At 43.7% G+C, this 18759-nt stretch overlaps 3 protein-coding genes across 4 annotated transcripts; 2 read left to right on the top strand and 1 right to left on the bottom strand.

Moving 5' to 3' along the window:
• The first annotated feature begins 117 nt into the window (after positions 1–117).
• Positions 118–1186, top strand: LOC144194206 (forkhead box protein B1-like). Its single transcript, XM_077713103.1, has one exon. The coding sequence runs from the start codon at positions 225–227 to the stop codon at positions 894–896; it is 672 nt and encodes a 223-aa protein (XP_077569229.1). The 5' UTR covers positions 118–224; the 3' UTR covers positions 897–1186.
• Positions 935–18373, bottom strand: LOC144194205 (annexin A2-like). 2 transcript variants are annotated; one of them, XM_077713101.1, is made up of 16 exons: positions 18153–18373; positions 8712–8768; positions 7343–7465; positions 7101–7190; positions 5365–5430; positions 5200–5293; positions 4487–4581; positions 4309–4422; positions 4111–4201; positions 3958–4037; positions 3076–3135; positions 2907–3000; positions 2746–2841; positions 2619–2677; positions 2436–2558; positions 935–1815 (listed from the first exon to the last, which is right to left on the bottom strand). In XM_077713101.1, exons 5-16 carry the CDS (start codon positions 5413–5415, stop codon positions 1756–1758), a joined length of 1017 nt encoding a protein of 338 aa, XP_077569227.1. In that variant the 5' UTR covers positions 5416–5430; positions 7101–7190; positions 7343–7465; positions 8712–8768; positions 18153–18373; the 3' UTR covers positions 935–1755. The 2 variants fall into 2 exon arrangements, with proteins under 2 accessions (XP_077569227.1, XP_077569228.1); XM_077713102.1 differs by having other exon boundaries at positions 7101–7180.
• LOC144194153 (cyclic nucleotide-gated channel beta-3-like) lies at positions 8128–17801 on the top strand. Its single transcript, XM_077713007.1, has 30 exons — positions 8128–8253; positions 8930–9017; positions 9083–9117; positions 9192–9234; positions 9325–9389; positions 10143–10197; positions 10308–10332; positions 11140–11207; positions 11281–11375; positions 11807–11944; positions 12348–12389; positions 12464–12524; positions 12595–12625; positions 12712–12817; positions 12897–12989; positions 13043–13206; positions 13405–13620; positions 13823–14031; positions 14112–14162; positions 14709–14795; positions 14872–14936; positions 14990–15112; positions 15184–15325; positions 15388–15547; positions 15616–15713; positions 15782–15865; positions 15934–16052; positions 16821–16967; positions 17035–17218; positions 17424–17801. The coding sequence occupies exons 1-30, from the start codon at positions 8138–8140 to the stop codon at positions 17526–17528; spliced, it is 3015 nt and encodes a 1004-aa protein (XP_077569133.1). The 5' UTR covers positions 8128–8137; the 3' UTR covers positions 17529–17801.
• Positions 18374–18759: the final 386 nt, after the last annotated feature.

Here is an 18759-nt window from a genome sequence, read left to right as displayed (position 1 = left end):
TTTAGATGGACTTGTAAGACTATAAAGTTGGTTGATGAACGACAAGACAGCTCTCCTCACAATTTTTAAACACGACCAACTACGTGCGTGTGCATAAACAAGGTGTCTTTGATGTCAACTCCTCCCACCGGCTTTGGCCCGCCCCCTCGGGAATCCTACAAAGAAAACGCGACCAATGAGCGCCCTACCCCGCCGGGCCCCCTCCCTTCACCTCGGCCAACTTTATGGCCCCCGCGCGCCACTCCACACGCTCGGCGCACCTCGCCACTCCTCGGGGAGTCCCAGCAGGCGCTCCCACATCAGGCATCGCACCCCGACCCTCCCGGGGCGGTCCGGGCTTCCGCAAACCCCCGTACTCCTACGTCAGCCTAACAGCCATGGCCATCCAGAGCAGCCCGGATAAGATGCTCCCCCTGAGCGCCATCTACCGCTTCATCTCGGACAACTTCCCGTTTTACCGGAAGGACGCCCGGCGCTGGCAGAACTCGCTACGCCACAACCTGTCCTTCAACGACTGCTTCGTCAAGATCCCACGCGGGCCCGAGCGGCCGGGTAAGGGCGCCATGTGGGCCCTGCACCCACTCTGCGGCGACATGTTTCGCAACGGGAGTTTCCTGAGACGCCGCAAAAGGTTTAAGGTCACTCGGCATCCCTTCGCCGTCGACGACCTGGTGACCCCAGACCGACGCCGGTCGCACTCCCAAGTTCCCCACTGGTCGGATTCCCTGCGCGTGGGCGGAAATGTTGTTCTTCCGACTCGCCCGTCGCTTCCCGCCATCCCTGTACCCATCAAAGCCACCCCCGGTCCGCTACCTGCCGGCCCACTGCACCCATTGGCGCTTTTTCTGTCGGCGCCGCCTTCTCTGTGGGCGTCTGAAAGCAAACAAAGCTCGTAAATTCATGTTGTCACTTTTCAGCTAAGTTACAAAGCCCACCGAAAACAAGCCTTTTAATAATTGGGTCTTTAACTTTTGTTGAAAAAGTGTGCGCTCAAAAGTTTCCTGCATGATGGTGAGGTTTTAAGCATTTGTTATGGTAACTTAAAAATGATGTGTAAAAAAAAATGATGTGCTTATCGATGAATCATTGCAAACATTTACAATCATGGCTAACTCATATGAAGGTGAAATGTGAGTTATTGTTTAAGTCTACAACCTATTGTTAAATGAAACATATACAATCATGAGTTAAAAGAGTCATTTGTCCGTTACAATCATTTCTTGGTGTCAAATGAAAAATGTCAGTATTGTTCAATAAATCAACAGACTTAAAATCAATTTGAAATCTCAATTTTTTTGCTGTTTGATGTCATGATAAAAAGGGCATGACAACATGAATGTAAATGCTTTATCGCTCGATACTGTAATAAAGTTGTCATTTTTTGAAGTACTATGTTGAAACATTAGTTTGCTAATTTGCAAAATTTACATGACACTGAAAACAGTATTTTTGTTCCCTAATCAGAAATAGTTGATATCACATCTGTTGTTTTCCTTGTTTTTTCTACTTCAATTGTCTAAGAAAAACTACAAAAAGTGTAGTTGTCCCTCCCGTCTTCACACAAAGGCCAACAAATAATGTGTGTATCTTTTAATTGTGGTTAATTAGTTTATGCCATACAAATAGGAGAAGCAAATGTTCTTTAAAGACATAACTACCGTCCCTTTGTGGTCACATGCATGATGTAAAAGAAACTGGTCTTTGACTCACTGGATGGACAAGGGACAGACGCGTGTCATGTGGCGGGCGGCCAACTCAGTCGTCTCCTCTGCATAAACTGAGCAAAGCATTTTGGTAGTCGCCTTTGGTGTGCTCCTGAAACAAAGCCAGACAACCAATGTGAAAATATTTTGATTGTCCTTCACACTTCAACCTTTGGTTAAAATATGGTGAAGTGGGTCTCATATTGAAATGTGAATTTTACCCGTGCCTGAAAAAATCTGTCGTAAAAGTCACTGTTCATCGCCTCCAGCCTGTATTTGGACAAGCAACATCTTCCACATTTGAAATTAATCGAACCCGAGAAGGACGACAGAGCGCTCTTCCTTCAAAATGTCCTCGTTTCGTACTTGGGTTGACAGACTAGAATATCGGGCGCCTTACAATTTGATAAGGTAAGGGGACACTTATCCTCTAAATGGATCTTCTGTCTTTTAGTTCATATCGGGTTGGGATTTTCCTTTACTCCATACAGATATGTATGAATGTTATGAACCGGAAAATAGAAGAAAAGGACAATATTGCTTCAAGGACACATCTGGCTACAGGACAGAGCTCTGCTAAGAAGTTTGAAACTCATGTTGTCAGATGTTGACAGATGGGCAAAATATACATTTGAACAGAAACCAATGTTTTGGCTCCCGAAGCCTTATTTCTTAATAAGCGGCAATAGCGATGATGTCATTTGTGAGGATCCCGATGATTGGAGTACTCACACTGAAGGCGCGGTAGAGCGAGTGCCCGTGTCGCTTCTTGAACTCTCGCCTGATCTTCATCAGGTCCACTTCGCACCGAGACACCACGATGCGGGTCAGGACCTTCTCCTTGGCGCCTTTGCCCTGGAGATCAGAAAAAGGTCATTCGGCATCAAGCCAGAAATCACCAATCCCGTGGCTTACCTTCATAGCCTCGTTGAGTCTATCGGCGAAGTACGCCTGCTTGTTTTCCAAACATTCCACTGCCCCCAAGCGTAAAAAAATGAGTCAACGACGGCGCCGACGAGGTGAAAGGGCGGAGTCGGATTACCCAGAGTCAGGAAAGATTTTTCCAGGTCGCCTTTGACTTCCTTCTGGATGCTTTCCTTCATGTCGAACGGACTGTAGCTATTGTAGCGCTCAAAAACTAGCAAACATAAGCGCGGTGAGTGGCGAGGAAGCGACTGACCGACTGGAGTGGGCGCAGTTCACCTCTCTGCAGGTGGGGGGCGCTCCGTTGCGTCAGGATGGAGATCCAAACGTCTACGTCGGTCCCTTTGCGCTGGACGCCGGCTGCGTAGAGGCTCTGGTGTCAGAAAAGGGGCGCAATGCTGCTTCGTGACTTATTGACGCACGGGCTAAAAGATGCGAGTGAACTCACTCTGGCGTCGTCGTCAATCTTCTCGTAGTCCACCACGTTAGAAGGTCGGTCTCGTTCGGTCTGAGAACGACAAGCGGTCGCCGATTAAGGGTGGTTGTTTCGGGAAAACATTGCTTATTGTCAAATCTCCACCAAATCATTTTCTTTGATCCATTTTGGATTTTGTATTGCGATTCGCCACATTATAGAGTCCACGAGTCTCAACTATTGTTTTTAGTCATACATCTTCTCACGGAATCCTCACTTTTCCATACAATTGGTTTTAATCAAGTAGATGATGATTTGTATTGCACAATTTTAACACTTATGGATGTGTAAACATTGATCGTGGATTTTTGAGGACCGATTTTTTTGGGGTTACAAGTCGCATTTTTTTTCGTTGTATGGCCAGGGGTGCGACTTATGTGTGAAATTATTGACCTCCCAAGTTGGGATGATGGTGTTTTAAAAGTGACACAGAGGATGACGATTTCAAGGGACTTAGTGATTTGGAGTGAAACTAATAGTTTAGTAAACTTGTTAGCATGTTCTTTATGCCAGTCATATGAAAAACTCTTAATATATTACGTCGTTACTGACATTATCAGGCATGCCAGTCATGTAACCTTAATATACTCAGAACACTTATTCAGCCTGTTGTTCTCTATTTAAAGTTTATTTTAAATTGCCTTTCAAGATGTTATGTATGTAATTGGAGCAAGATTTTGTCAAATAAACTTCCCCCAAAAATGTGACTTATACTCCAGTGCGACTTATACATATATGTTTTTTTCCTACTTAATTATGCATTTTTTGCCTTGTGCGACTCTTTGCCAAGGTTCACATATGAATTATTGTGTTAAATAAGCATTTTAAGCGGGAGTTGGCGGGCACGAGAGTCACCTGGATGAGAGCGAGCAGCAGCTTTGCGAAATCTCCCGAAGTGTCTCCCGCGATGTCTTTCTCCAGTTCCTTTTTAAACACTGAGGACAAAAACGCAGGTGAGATGGCAAAGCCAGTGAAGGCGTAGGCAGGAAAAATGGAGGCTCTACTCACGTTCTCGGTAAGCCTTTTGGATGTCGCTCATTTCTTGGTGGTTTCGGGAGCAGACAATCTCCATCAGCGTCTCCTCGTCTGTTCCCAGACCCTAAGCGAGAAAGTAGACGGCAAAATTCAGTCGGGAATGTTCTTAAAAACCCAGTCGACGAAGGGAAGACATTTTCAAACACTCTGGTTTTTAACAAACTGTCGCACCTTAACGGCGCCTTTGAGCTCGCTGGCGCTGTAGTGGGCGGGGCTCTTCATCAACCCCAGCATCAGCGCTTCCAAAGATCCCGACAGCGCCCCCTTCAGGGCCGTCTGCAGCTCCTGAAACACACGTGAAGGCATCACACGGCGGTCTGGTGGGTGGTTGACGGCGGGGGGGTGTCACCTTCTTGGTCAGGCGTTCGTACTCGAAGGCGATCTCTTGCCGCTGGACGATGGACCTTCGCGTCAGAATGTCAATGACGCTTTGCTCGTCCACTCCTCCAAAGCAAAAGGTCAACGTCAAAAAAGTTGAACTGGTTTTGGTGTAGGGCAGAGGTGGGCAAACTACGGCCCGCGGGCCACATTTGGCCCGCTAGGCCTTTTAATCCGGCCCACCGACGATGTCCAAATAATGTTTGATTTTAATTTTTTTATTATTTTATTTTTAGTTTTATTTTTTTATTATTTTATTTTTAGTTTTATTTTTTTATTATTTTATTTTTATTTTTGTAATTTTTTCCCCCCACGATGGCGGCGCCGTCACGCGGAAACCAGTGGCATTAGCTTTGTCCACTCTTATTTTTCGTGTGTTACAACCTTTATCTTTTTTTAAATTCCATTTTATTATTTCTTAATACATTCCTTTTTACCTTACTTGGTACTTTATACTTTTTGCTTAAATGATGAGTAATGAGTATGTTAATACTTAAGTGCTTTTTTCTGTTGATGTTTCATATGTACTGTTAACGGATGCACTTTTTTATATGTATCGTATCTTGTGCTGACCCCGCCCATCTGTCAAATTTTTAAAGTCAATGTGGCCCCCCGGGCCGAAAAGTTTGCCCACCCCTGGTGTAGGCAAATGTTTCTTTTTTTGGACAAAGCCACAATAACCACCTTTGGTTCTGAAGGCGGCATCCAGTCGTGCGGCGTCGCTGATCGGGTCAAAGTCTCGAAAGGTCGTCACGGTGGGATACGTGGGCTCGGCCTCCTGCGGGCGACACATGACGGACAAGAAGTTTCAGATGAGCGCTCGCCAAACCATCTCGTCGTCTGGTTCACCTCGCCGTGCGCCAACGTCAGGTGAGCCAGGAACTCCGACACCAGCGCCATTTTGTTGATTCTGGCCTGAGGGGGAAATAAAATGACATTGGCGTGGGAACTCGCTAATTGTATCTATTGTAGGCATCCCAAAAAAGGGGGCTTCTTTAACCCGTTTGTTGGGTACGATGGACAGATTTTCTAAAGTTGACCCTTTGGGACTTTAATCCTTCAGTGAGCGAGATTTTTATTTGTTTAAAAAAAAAAACAATTTTCGCATTTATTTACTCATCTTCCATTCCTTATGAGGGTCACAAGGTTGCTAAACTTTATCCAAGCTAACTATGGGTGTTACCCTGAAATGGTTGCGAGCCAGGGGCAGAGTTCAAGCAATTAGCTGTTATGATCATTTTATGGTACAAAATTATGAATCATTTTTTTAATTTAAAAAAAATCCTGCAATTCTAAATAAGTACTAATAATAGCTAAATTCATGAACTGTGTTAAAAACAGGTGATAGACGATCAATTTATTTGGGTGTGAATGTTGCCAACTGAAATCAATGAATTCGACGAGTGCCTTGTAAAGGTTAAAGATTCATAATTCATGCATGAATGGGTTAATAAGGTAAAAATTCTGAATTGCAATAGTAGAGAAAAATGTCAATATAAGACAATAATTCCCAGAAATGGTTGTTGTCAGACACTTTTAAATTTCACTAGTAGTGACATTTAGTAGTAGTGACTCACTACTAATTTAGCCAATAGAATTCAAGCGTCTCAGATTGTCCAAATTCCAAATTCTGGGGTTTCTCTCTAGAGGAACGATGTCAGTCAATTTACTCCCTGAGAAAGACAGATTTTTTTTTAAATCTAATCCCCCCCAAAGAACTACAGGCTAGACTCCCTAGTGGTTGATTATGGTGAAATTAGCTTTTCCACGCCATGTATTAAAGTGCGTTGGAGGTGTGGCTGTGTAAAGGAATGTGTCAGAGTCCTATTTTCGAGCAGCCATCCTCCACACTTCCGCTTGTCAACGCTACATCGTCTGTTTAAGAGTCAACCATTGCCAGGATTCTGTGTTTGTAGTAGGCGTGTCGCGTTCCAACATTCGGGTGTGCCGGTCGATAAGATGGCAGATATCCTCCACCGTAAAAAGAGCCGAATTTCCTCATGAAAAATCCCGTATGGATTCAAAGTTCAACACGGGCTTGACAAAGAGAGGCACTTTGCAAAATTAACATAAATGTCAAGAATATGTCATGCGCGCATCAAATACGGATAATGCACGTGAAATTTTTAGAGCCCTTGTGAGGCAGTGATTGGTCGTTGACATTGCGAGTTGTCCAATCTATTTGGAATGGGAGGGTAGACTGAAACATGTTTTTTTTCCATTTGAATTGTTTTTGTTTCTGACCTTGACTTTTATTGGTCATTTTCTTTGAGCTTTTATTTCGCAATTGTGTCTTCAAATCAGGATAGGGATAGGCTCAAGCGCCCCGGCGACCATTTGTGAAGATAACAGGTCCGGAAAATGAATGAATGAAAACACCTTGCGGGAAAATAAATTTGAGTTTCGGATATATATCTTGACGCAAAGCTGTCAGAATAGTAGCGCAAATACCTTCCATTGCGCCCCACCTGCCCAAGATTCAACCCGGTCCAATCTTTGTACGCTAATGTGACGCGAGAAAGTCTTTGACTGTGAAACGTCAGCCTGTTCCAATCAAGTTGAGGCCACAAAAAGACATTTCTTACCTTGCCGTGTTTGTGCTCAAGCTTCTGGGAAGGAGTGTTGACTTGTGGTCCCCTTTAAGTAGCAATGTCTGCACCTTGTCCTGTCCTGCCCTGCCCACCAACCACACACACACACACACACACACACACACACACACACACACAGGCCTGTCACCAGGTTGTCATCTTGTCAATAAAAATGCTATTGCAAATTCCACATGGCCAACACAGTCCCTGTAAATATATATATAAATTTCTTGTACCATGCACAAATTGACGGATGTGGTGATGGATCTCTTCCATACTTAGTTCTATAGTTTCACTGAGTCTCCCTATCCCATCGCATAGGGGTTCATTCAACATCATCTTTCTCACAAACAGGATCCCTGAAACACACAAATGCAGTGTGATAAAAAAAACAACTTTAATAAACACTGAATACAATAGAACAAATCTGAATAAAATATCAAATCAATTGCATTTTTAATACATTTTGAAGTGGTAAAGAGACTTTATGGACACCCTGTTTATCGAAACAGGCTAACTAGCTAGAAGCTGTATACGTTTAAATGTCCATATAGTTATACCTCTACTTATGAATGCCTCTAGGTACAAAATTTTCAGGTTACAAAAAAATTGATAAGCAAATAAGTCATTCGAGAAATGAAAAAGATTAAAGGTTATGAAAACCCCTAAAAAGTAAATGCTTTTCCTTATCATATATATTTTTTTACACACACACGCAAACAAATAATTTGTGTGTTTCCTCACATTTTTTTATACAAAATTGGGACACATTGACCAATTTTAAAGGGTTTAGTTTGTACAAATGACTGAATATACATACAAAGTACACACTTCTACTTACAACATTTTCAAGTTAAGAAAAAAACTTCATCCATGAATTTCATAAGTAGAGGTACAACTGTATAGCAAAATGCTAGATGAATTCGATGGGATTGATTGTATATATAGTCATTTTGGATTTTTATGTTTGTGTGAGCGTTTGAAATTAAAAGGGACCACGCCTGGCCTTTTCCCTTTTTAGTAATCCTCTTATGAATGTTTCCCCATCAGCGGTCGCGCTGACACCGGCGTGGTGTCGTCTCGTCTACGCTCTTCAATCACAGCGCTCTGACTCTGCTTTTGGGGGGACGTTCGACCAATCAGGTCAGTATGCATCTGAGAATTGCACCGGTCAATTTAGAAGCACTTTTTTTTTTTTACGCGTGTTAGCGACCAGTTACTTCTGGCTCTGATTTGGTCTCGGTTAGCGCGTGTTGAGGCCAGGGAAGGGTTAATAAGATAAAAGATAAAAATAATAATAACTCAACTAAAATTACTGTAACGGTGATGACTCTTTAGCTCAATTAAAATCCTAGTTTTACAAAGGATGGAGGATAAATGCTATGATAATCTGTGCTTTTGTCTTTTTTAGTTTGCATTACTTTTAAATTCAATTTGAAAGTGTCTTTGAGTGTCTTGAAAGGGTCTTTGATATAAAATATATTATTATAAATGAGGGTCCCGCCCCTCAGATGCGAAAGAGGATGCAGATTAAGATGAAGCAGCTCATGGCTAATTGAATGAGACACAAAACATAAGCATGTGGATTTAATCGGTCGCTCGCACCTTTAGTCCATTTCTCCGTGTTGATTGCTTGGCTCCTCCCTTCATTCGGCCGACGACCTGTCAAATCAACATCCAATTCATTACTTTACGTCCTTATTTTTAATTGAGGTAAACCAGAAGTTGTTTGACTTTGACATAAGGTCTGTGTGACCAGAAATCTACATTTGGTGCAACAGCCATCCTTGACAAAATGATTCTTTATTCATGGCAAATTGCAGATTAGCAGCAAAACTCTTGGTCACAATGAGTTGGCTCCTGAAAATGCTTCCTCGGCCCCCCGAGACGGCTCCGGGTGACCCGGACCAGGTCAGTTACGCATTCCGGTTGTCTTGGTCGCATTTGTACATTCCTTGTTTTTGGTGTTTCTCCAGGACGGCTCCACCGGGGATAAGACGGCGGCCACCAGGTTCTGTTCAACCCGATGACTTATTTTACATTGAAACAATTGAAGCATGACATGTTCATTTCTTGTTCCAATAGCGAGACCCCGGTGGTTTCTGCGCTGGTCGAAAGTGGCGTCGAGGTTTGGTTTCCGCGACGGGCTCGCCCATGGGCCAACATCGATAAGTCACGTTATGCGTGAGGCTGTCAGGTTTTCTTTTTTTTTTTTCAGGCAGAGAGGTCAGCAAGAGGGGCTCCATCCCTTGGCGAGTATCCGGACACGGTGGCACTGGCAGGGTAAGTCAAACGTCCAGACAAAATGTTGGCTTGGTTCTAGACTAAGGGATGACCACCCTGTCCAATCAATTGGACATCTAGCAGACTCGGGTTGGTTCGTGGGCCGGTTAACGTCAACTTGATTTCACGTGGGCCGGACCATTTTAGATATAATATTTAGATATCGTTTTCAAAAATGGATTAAAAGAACTGGATTAAAAGCCCTGAATATTCAGTTTTTTATAGATCTAAAACAATGGTTATTTTAGCTTTTTTAATCTATTTTTAGATTTGACAAAGTCATTTTTGAACTAAAAACAGAAAAAAATGATTAAAAACTGACAATGATTGATTTGATATTGGGAAAATCTGGACATTTAATATACATCTATACTCTTTATTTTAATTTGATCCCTAAATAGAAAGACAACTTACTTTCCCGGGCCGTACAAAATGATGCGGCGGGCCAGATTTGGCCCCCGGGCCGCCACTTAGGCACGTGTTCTAGTAGGAAATATTTGGGTTGCGACCTTTTGGTTCCTTGATTGAACTTTTTAAATGGATATATGGATTCTTGGCAGGGGCATACTGATAACCTATCAGGCTACGAAATGTAGCAATATAGCACCATATCTATGAAGATATTTTATATTTGTCAAACTCCAACTTCCCAATGGACCAGCATTGATGTGACGAGGCTGGGCCTGAAACGGCACTTTGTGTGTGTACGAGCGTGGTCATGATATCACCTAACGCCCCATTTACACATCTCAGCAGTGTTACGGGGTGGCTCGTCATCAGCCTCCGGCGCATGTTGCCTCAGCCGAAGGTGAGAAAACGTTCAAAAATATATTCTCTGATTTATGTAGTCAGTGATGAAAATGGTCAATTAGTATTAAAAGGCTTGAATAATTATGACTTGACTCCGCCCCCACACAGGAAGCGGACGGCGAAGCGCCAGAGCGTAAGTGCAACACTCACATGTCGCCTTCACTGCTACTTGTTAATGCTATTTTATTTGTTATTTCTTAACTTTAGGGTATTATTGGGAGCCACAACCAGGGTGGTTAGGGTTAGGGTTACTACCGTATTTTCACGACTATAAGGCGCACCCTCAATGAATGACATTTTTTCCATATATAAGGCGCACTGTACTATAAGGCGCACTGTATTATAAGGCGCACTGCCTATTTTGGAGAAAATTTAAGACTTTAAAGTGCGCCTTTTAGTCGTGAAAATACGGTAATTGCTATTGACTTCCAGGTATGAAGCACTCACTACACAGTCACCTCTAGAGCCAGCCATTGTTGATATTTTGGATTTTTTTGTATAAAATCTTGCAGTGGGGAGGAGCTATATGATGGAAGATTTTGTAAACTAAGATGGCATCTGCATATTTAACAGTATTGTTTCAGGCGTTTGTGTTTTTTTAATATCCGACAGTGGTGGTTTTTCGTTTTTGGTTTTCTGTTTTTTCCATATATAAGGTGCACTGGATTATAAGGCGCATTTTGGAGAAAATGTAAGACTTTTAAGTGCGCCTTATAGTCGTGAAAATACGGTATTTGGTTATATTTTGAAGCTAACATTACATTTATTTAGAATTTAAATTTCATACTAAATTTGAATAAACTATGCTGCATAATATATGACATTACAATTAAGAAGTAGGTAGCTTCCACAAATGAGGTCATCACACAGGCCACACTCTTAATAGTATATCGTCTCTTAATGAACCCCCAAAAAACCCACAAGCTTTTGTGTATTTTAGCCAGCCGGAGGAAAAGCGACTTCCAGTCGGAACCAAAGCCCCCCACCGAGAAAGAGCAGAAAGTCCAGGTGAGTGGGCGTCGACAAAAGCTTAAAAGCTTGGAAATATTTCTTCTATGCGTTGTTGTTATCTTGCATGTAGTTGCAGTTGGCGGACAAATGTCAGACTACTCCCATGGAGGTGAAGGATGTCGACACAGACGCCAGCCAAGCCCTTCTAGCTCACGTGGAGGGAAGGTTGGTCTTCCTGAATGCTTTAAAATCTCTCTCTATCCACATAGATTTGCACCAAATATGAAATCGGAGCATTTGGATTTGGATTTGGATAACTTTATTCATCCCGTAGTCGGGAAATTACATTGTGGCAGTAGCAAGAGGGTGATTAGACAGAATAAACAGCAAAGCAAAAGCACAAAGTACAAAGCAAATCAAAGTAAATGGAATCATCAAATCATTAAAACATAAAAGCCGCAAAAACACAAAACGAACAAGAGTGGACAAAGCTACCGTGGCCGCCGGCTGCCGCTTAAACAGCGCCATTTTGGTTGCGGTAACTGAATCGGACTCAAAAAGACGTAAAGTTGGACAAAAACTGGAACCCCACAGAACAGCAAAGCAAAAGCACAAGTAGGCAGAATTAGTTTGTTTCCGCCTCGACTGTGACGCAGACTACGGCAAGAGCGTCTGGAAGCCGCCCGCGTGGCCGAAGAGGCGGCCAGAAGGGCGGCGGAGGAAGCCATCCGTCAGCTGGGGGCAGAACACTCGACTGTCAACGCCCAACGTCTGGCCAAAGAGTCCCACGAGCAGTAAGTGCAAGGAACGTTGAAGATGAAATGATCTTTCATTGGACATTATGTAACTGGGACAGTTGTAAAAATCAACTTAAATGTGTTTGGAGTTTGCATGTTCTCCCTGGCCTTGTGTGGGGTTTTCCTGGGAATACTGTACTTTTTCTCCCACCCCCACAATTAACAAGAAGTCAGCCCGTATGAACTCTAAGTGACCTATAAAAATGTCTCCAAGTTAACAGTAAGTGAATGAGAAATGTCCCAAATTGACCAGGAAGCAGGCAAGTATCCACATGAAATTCCCCCAAAATGAATAGAAAATAATAAAATGTCACCAAGAATTGACTGGGATAGGCCTCAAAATCCATAGTAAGTTAACCAGTATTATCCAGTTTGCAATTTTGTTTTCTGTGCTCCACAGACTTCCCAACATCCTGGAGGAGGAAAACGAGGAACAGCCCGAGTGAGTCCACTGCAGTCTGGAGACTACCGTAGAACAAATTGAGTCGCAAATATGAAGTCTCTCTTCTTGCTTAGACTGCGCTTTTCCGAAGATGAAGACGAAGAGATTACAGAACTCGCCGCTTCCGACCACCAGGTAAAGTCAACCTTTGTCCTCACTTTGTCCAATGGTGCCGAGACTCGCCCTGACTTGGCTTGACCTTCAGGTTGAAATTGGAGCAGAAGTTCTAGATGAAGGTAACGAAAAACAGTTCTTTCGTTCGGCCGACCGGGGGGAGCAGGGGTGTCTTCCGGTTTTTGCTCACATGATTGCGGGCCGGTAGGGTTACTACCAGAACCGGGACAAGGGGCATCCTTACCCGAGTTGACAGTGACACCAGGCTACTCCCCAACGCTCAGTGTCGGCGATGCCGCTTTGGCAAAACTCAGGTGACTCACCCGTAATTCCAGACTTTCACATTACGAGATAATCAGACTTGGATATCTCTCCCTATTGGTCTGGGCTTAGTGGAAGTGGCGGTCTGTTGGAAGACGAGGAGGAGGAGGATGAAGGCTTGATGAGGGGACAACTCGCGGCACCGTCCGGTCTGGGCGACACGGAGTAAGTAGACACCTGATTCGCAATCCCGGTCCGTCCATTCATGCTGTCTCAAGTCGGTCGTTGGACAGAGGCCGTCCTGCGTCAGCGGCCAGTGTCGGGAGCATGGTGATCCAGGACCGCCTCAGCCAGCTGGTCCGGCTCTTCAAAGGTCGGACGGAACAGCACAAAGACCGGCTTGTTGACCCGGACGAGTCAGAACGAGAAAGTCCCGCCTCCTGTAAGTCTCTGCATCCTCGTCAACGTTTGGTGGTGTGTCATTTGGAAGCTGTCCTTGGGCAGCGCTGTGAGGAATGGATCGTATTCTCGTTTTAAACTCAAACTAGTTCTTCATTGTTCTTAGCATTGTTCTTTTCCCAATGATGTAAATGGAATGACTAACTAATTGTGACTTTTTCACTTTATTATGTGCCTGAAGCTCCTAGCAAATCTCTCCCACCTCCGGCTGGAGAAGACGGGAAGGAGGCTCCCGATAGCGGAAAGAAAGGAGAAGAAGAAGCAGAAGAAGAAAAGGGCTCCTTACACTTTCAAATTCTGGGACATGATATTGAAATTCCCAAACTTCCTAGCGTGGCCAAATGGGTCCGAGTCATAAAAGACTTGCGCTTCCCCTCCAGCATGGACCCGTTCACCGGTGCGTATCAACTACCTCATGAGACCTTCTAGAAACAACCACATACGTTGTAGTGTGGCTAGTGCTAACTAAGGTTGGCTGCAATTTAGAAGATAAACAAGGTTACCTTGACTAACATTGTTGGACAATCTTTGCGGTTGTCTTCCATTTCTCGATTGTGAGCGATTGCAGGTCCGTAACCAATTCCTCTGTGGGCTCTCAGACCCTCTTTACGTCCTGTGGCTATTCCTGGTGGTGGCGGCGTGGAACTGGAATGTATGGCTGATCCCAGTCCGCTGGGCCTTCCCCTACCAGACCCCAGAGAACCGCCACTTGTGGCTCCTAGTCGACTACACCTGCGACCTTATCTATATCGCCGATATCCTGATCTTTCAGCCCCGTCTGCAGTTTGTCCGTGGAGGAGACATTGTGGTCAGGGAACAAATAGACTCGTTGTCATCTTTCTGTCTTCTGCTTCCCACAATCAACGTATTTGTCTTGTCTCATTTCAGTGCGACAAAAAAGCCATGAGAGAAAACTACATGAGCACGGAGAGGTTTAAGGTACACTTACCGTATTTTCTCGCATATAGCACAAAACTGCAAGGTGACAAGGACAAAAGGCCATAACACAAGACAATGTGGCCGATATGGTCATTTATTTCCAAATAGAGAAAACAAAATTTATTTGGACGTCTATGAATGAAATTCAAGAAACAAAAACTTAGCTTGCATGAAAAGTCAGACATACAGAATCTTAGAACTACCACGTGCAAGGATTTTTCTGAAGATTTTCCCTTCAAAGTAACACATTTGTACTCCCAATTAAAACCATGAATATGGAGGTGAAAATTGTGAATCAGGCGGCGGCTTATATGAGGGAAATTGAAAAATTCAAAGATTATAAGGCAACTTTAAGGGTACGGCTTATACGAGGGAAATTGTAAAATTCATTGATTTTAAGGCAACTTTAAGGGTACGGCTTACACGAGGGAAATTGTAAAATTCAACAATTTTAAGGGTACGGCTTATACGAAGGACATTTTTAAAGCTTTAGAGACGCAATCTAGACCATATCTAAGGGAATGTTGTCTTTGCTGTGCTCTTCAGATGGACGTAGCCAGTCTATTTCCCTTGGAGATCTTCTACTACTGGACTGGGGTCAACTCTTTGCTCCGATTCCCTCGTTTGCTCAAGGTTTTCTTTCTTTGTTTTTGAAACTTTTACTCCAACTGGATACCTGAAGGATTAACATGAACCATGTCCTTCTCAGTACCACGTTTTCTTCGAGTTCAACGACAGGATGGAGGCGGTGATGAAGAAGGCCTACATCTACAGGTGAGTCAGGCGGCGCCTTGTCGGCGGCCGGACTGAAACGGCGCTCGCCTCAGGGTGATCCGGACCTCGACCTACCTGTTGTACTCCTTGCACATCAACGCGTGCCTCTTCTACTGGGGCTCCGACTACCAGGGCCTGGGGTCCACCAAGTGGGTCTACGACGGCAAAGGCAACGCGTAAGCAAATAAGACCTCGTAGCACTTCTGCTGCCAGTCAGTTAGCGCAACCTCCTTGCTACCGTGCCCAGCTACGTGCGCTGCTACTACTTTGCCGTGAAAACGTTGATCACCATTGGCGGCCTTCCAGACCCAACCACTGTCTTCGAGATCTGCTTCCAGCTTATCAACTACTTTGTGGGCGTCTTTGCGTTCTCCATCATGATCGGACAAGTAGGTAAAAAGTAGATCGCCACCACCTTCCCGGGACGCCTAACCTGAAGTCGGCATTTCAGATGAGGGACGTGGTGGGCGCTGCCACGGCAGGGGAGAACTATTACCGCGCCTGCATGGATGCCACCGCCAAGTACATGAACTTGTACAACATCCCCAAGCCCGTGCAGAACCGTATCAAGACCTGGTACGACTATACGTGGAAGAGCCAAGGCATGCTGGGTAATTCCAAATTGGTCCTTTGACAGTTTGAGCGCCTGTAGCCCATTGCCTGCCATGGTGTCTTTTAGATGAGCAGGAGTTGCTGGTTCAGCTTCCCGCTAAGATGAGACTGGACATGGCCGTGGATGTCAACTACGCCATCGTGAGCAAGGTGGCGCTCTTCCAGGTTAGGGGGTCGTTTGTCGCACGTGTGGAAAGACATTGGCGTTGTGCCAACGTGTCTGCGTGCGCCAGGGCTGCGATCGTCAGATGGTCTTCGACATGCTGACCAGACTCAAATCGGTCGTCTACCTGCCTGGAGATTTTGTGTGCAAGAAGGTCGGCATTTTCGGCCCTCATTTGCTTTAGTCTACGTGAAACAATTCATTCCTCTTCTTTTGTGGCAGGGTGAGATCGGCAGGGAGATGTACATCATCAAACAGGGCGAGGTGCAAGTGGTGGGCGGTCCTGACCTACAGACAGTTTTTGTCACCATCAGGGCCGGCTCCGTCTTTGGCGAAATCAGGTCGGTCGTCATCACACATGCTACATTGTACATAAATAATGCTAATAGCTAGGGTGGATCTCAAGTGTTTCCCACTCAGTAGGGGTTCGAAATGTGGATTCTGAACCCAGTTGTGTGGCTGATAGCAATACTGCACCGATACCGCATTGTTCTTGCGTATTAGCGGCATCGGAGTATAAGCCGCAACCTTAAAATTGCCTTAAAATAACTGAATTTTACAATTTCCCTCGTATAAGCCGCCGCCTGATTCACAGTTTTCACCCCCACGTTCATGGTTTTAATAGGCAGTATAAATGTGTTACTTGGAAGGGAAATCTTCAGAAAAATCATGTAGCATGTGGTAATTTTGAGATTCTGTATAAAAGGATTGTCTACTAGATTGCACATTCCTAAAGGGTGTTGCCTGCATGTAGACAAATTCAAAAACAAAGTCATGTGACCAGTACAACCAGGAAGTGTGTCCGTAGCAGTCAAGTTTGTCATCCCTAGGTGAGCAATGGCCAGCACAAGTGAGTTTTTTCATGTATGACGCAAGATACGTTTTTTTTTCTCTTCTTAAATTTCATTTATGGACGTCAAAATTATTTTTTTAAGCATTTCTTTTGTTCATCTTTTCTCTATTTTGAAATAATAAACTAATAACTAATTTATGTGCATTTAAGCCATACCCTTGACTCAGTCATCATTTTTTGAGTGACAAATACGGCATATATGCGAGAAAATAGGGTAGTTGATAATGTTTTTCGCCCCGTGTCCTTCATTCATCAGTTTATTGGCGGGCGGTGGAGGGAACCGACGCACCGCCAACGTCAAGGCGCACGGATTCGCCAACCTATTCATCCTAGATAAGAAAGACCTGGCGGAGATCCTACTCCACTATCCCGAGTCCCAAAAACTTCTGCGCAAGAAAGCCAAGTAACAAAACGAGAACGCATTTGCGACTTGGCGCAAAAGTTTGCTAGCATTTTCTCTGGCATTTTAGGGGCATGCTGTCCAAGGACCAAAAACCAGAGGAAAAGGGAGCCGGCGAAGAAGGCGGGCGGGTAATTCCGCTCCGACCCGACACACCCAAAATGTTCAAGGCGGCGCTGAAGGTGACCGCTCAGGCGGGAATGGCCGGGACCTTTGCCAAACTCAGCCAGAGCTACGGAGAGTCTGGCGTCCAGGTAGACTAATTTCTCCGCCTTTTTAAAATATTTGGTTAAATTGTGTCATTCAAGTTGTAGTTATTGTGGACACAAACTCTGGTGGTCGTAGTTCATTTGGAACTTGTTGTTAATCATAGTTAAATGAGTTTATTCATAATTTATTTTTCCACTCCACTCAGTTTGATAAAATAGACGATGTACTATTTTGTTTTGGGCTTTGCAGGCTCCGCCTTCTCAAGGAGAAGGTGACCAGCCCCTTGTCAGCACACCCAAGGAAAAGCCAGACTTGGTGGGTGGAACAGAGAAGGAGAAGATAGGTCCCAAGTAAAAGACAGGCCACTCCAAATTATTGTTTTAAAATATGTGCACACTACTAGGTGCTGCATGGATCTTAGAGACAGATAACAAATAACATTAATTCTTATTACTGTAAAAAAGTTGTTTTTTTCATTCAACTTGTCATTTTTGGAGTATTATTTTTAAATCAGCCGCTTTGGTTTTACTCGATGTATTTACTGTATCGGTTTGCTTTAGTGGGTTGTACCTGGATTCAAATTGTCTTGCTCTGAAGTTTGACAATAAATGGCTATTCTATTCTAAACTGTCTTGAAATTCATTTACTCAACGAGATCTTAAAAGATTCTGTTACAAAGTAGAAAAGGCACCAACACAAAATGCATTTCAAACTTAAAACATGACATACTTCCAATTACAAGTAGGTTCAGTTAACATTTAGATCACACAGGGTTTTGGGTTCGATCCCAGTTCCGTTTCATTTGGTAATACATTGATAGCATCCAAAAAGGCAATTTTATCCCAAACCATTTTAATTACGTACAAACATATGTAGCTGCTACACAGAGTTATCACGAAATTTAGTATAAACTTTGTTTACATACCCATCGTCAACTAACCATACTGTAGAAAGTAATACTATAGGAAAACTCCTTACCTTTTAAGAAGTGCTGCAACTTTGGCGTCTGTCATCAATATTTTCGTCCTTTTTAATTGTCGCCATTGATTAACGGCGTCTCCAATGCATCTGGTTGTTTTGTTTCCAAACAGGGCATTCGACGTTAAGGATGAGATCTTTTTGTTTGGTTGGTATATTGTTCATTGTAACTGCGAATGTGGTAGCATTAGCCTGACTTACCTAGCCTGCAAAGCAATGAGCACCATGACCAGGAAGTGAGCTTGTAGTAATTGACCTCTGCTGCTATAGGGATGTAGTAATCCTAATAGGACAGAAGATGGCGTAGTTTGACAGCTCAAGCCCCACATTAATTTAAATTCAGTTCAAGAAATTGGCAATAGACGTTTTTAAAGCCTTCTTCCACTTGGGTCAGATATATTTTGAACATTGATGGAGTAAAAATGATGGTAAATTTGGGAACGTATTGCTTTATCAATAGTTATAGCTTTAAGTGTAGTACAGGGTACCTTTTAAGACAGAGAGCCGTAAACAATTCCTATTTTTAAATGTTATTACTTGAGAGCAATACTCAGAATTTCTAAGTAAAAATACATGAAAATTGGTGCATATTTTTGTGAAAAAAATA

This window comes from Stigmatopora nigra, chromosome 3, assembly GCF_051989575.1.
Source record: "Stigmatopora nigra isolate UIUO_SnigA chromosome 3, RoL_Snig_1.1, whole genome shotgun sequence".
Classification (NCBI taxonomy): Eukaryota; Metazoa; Chordata; class Actinopteri; order Syngnathiformes; family Syngnathidae; genus Stigmatopora; species Stigmatopora nigra.
The sequence above is the reverse complement of the archived record's forward strand: the minus strand, read 5'-3'. Positions and strand labels throughout refer to the sequence as shown.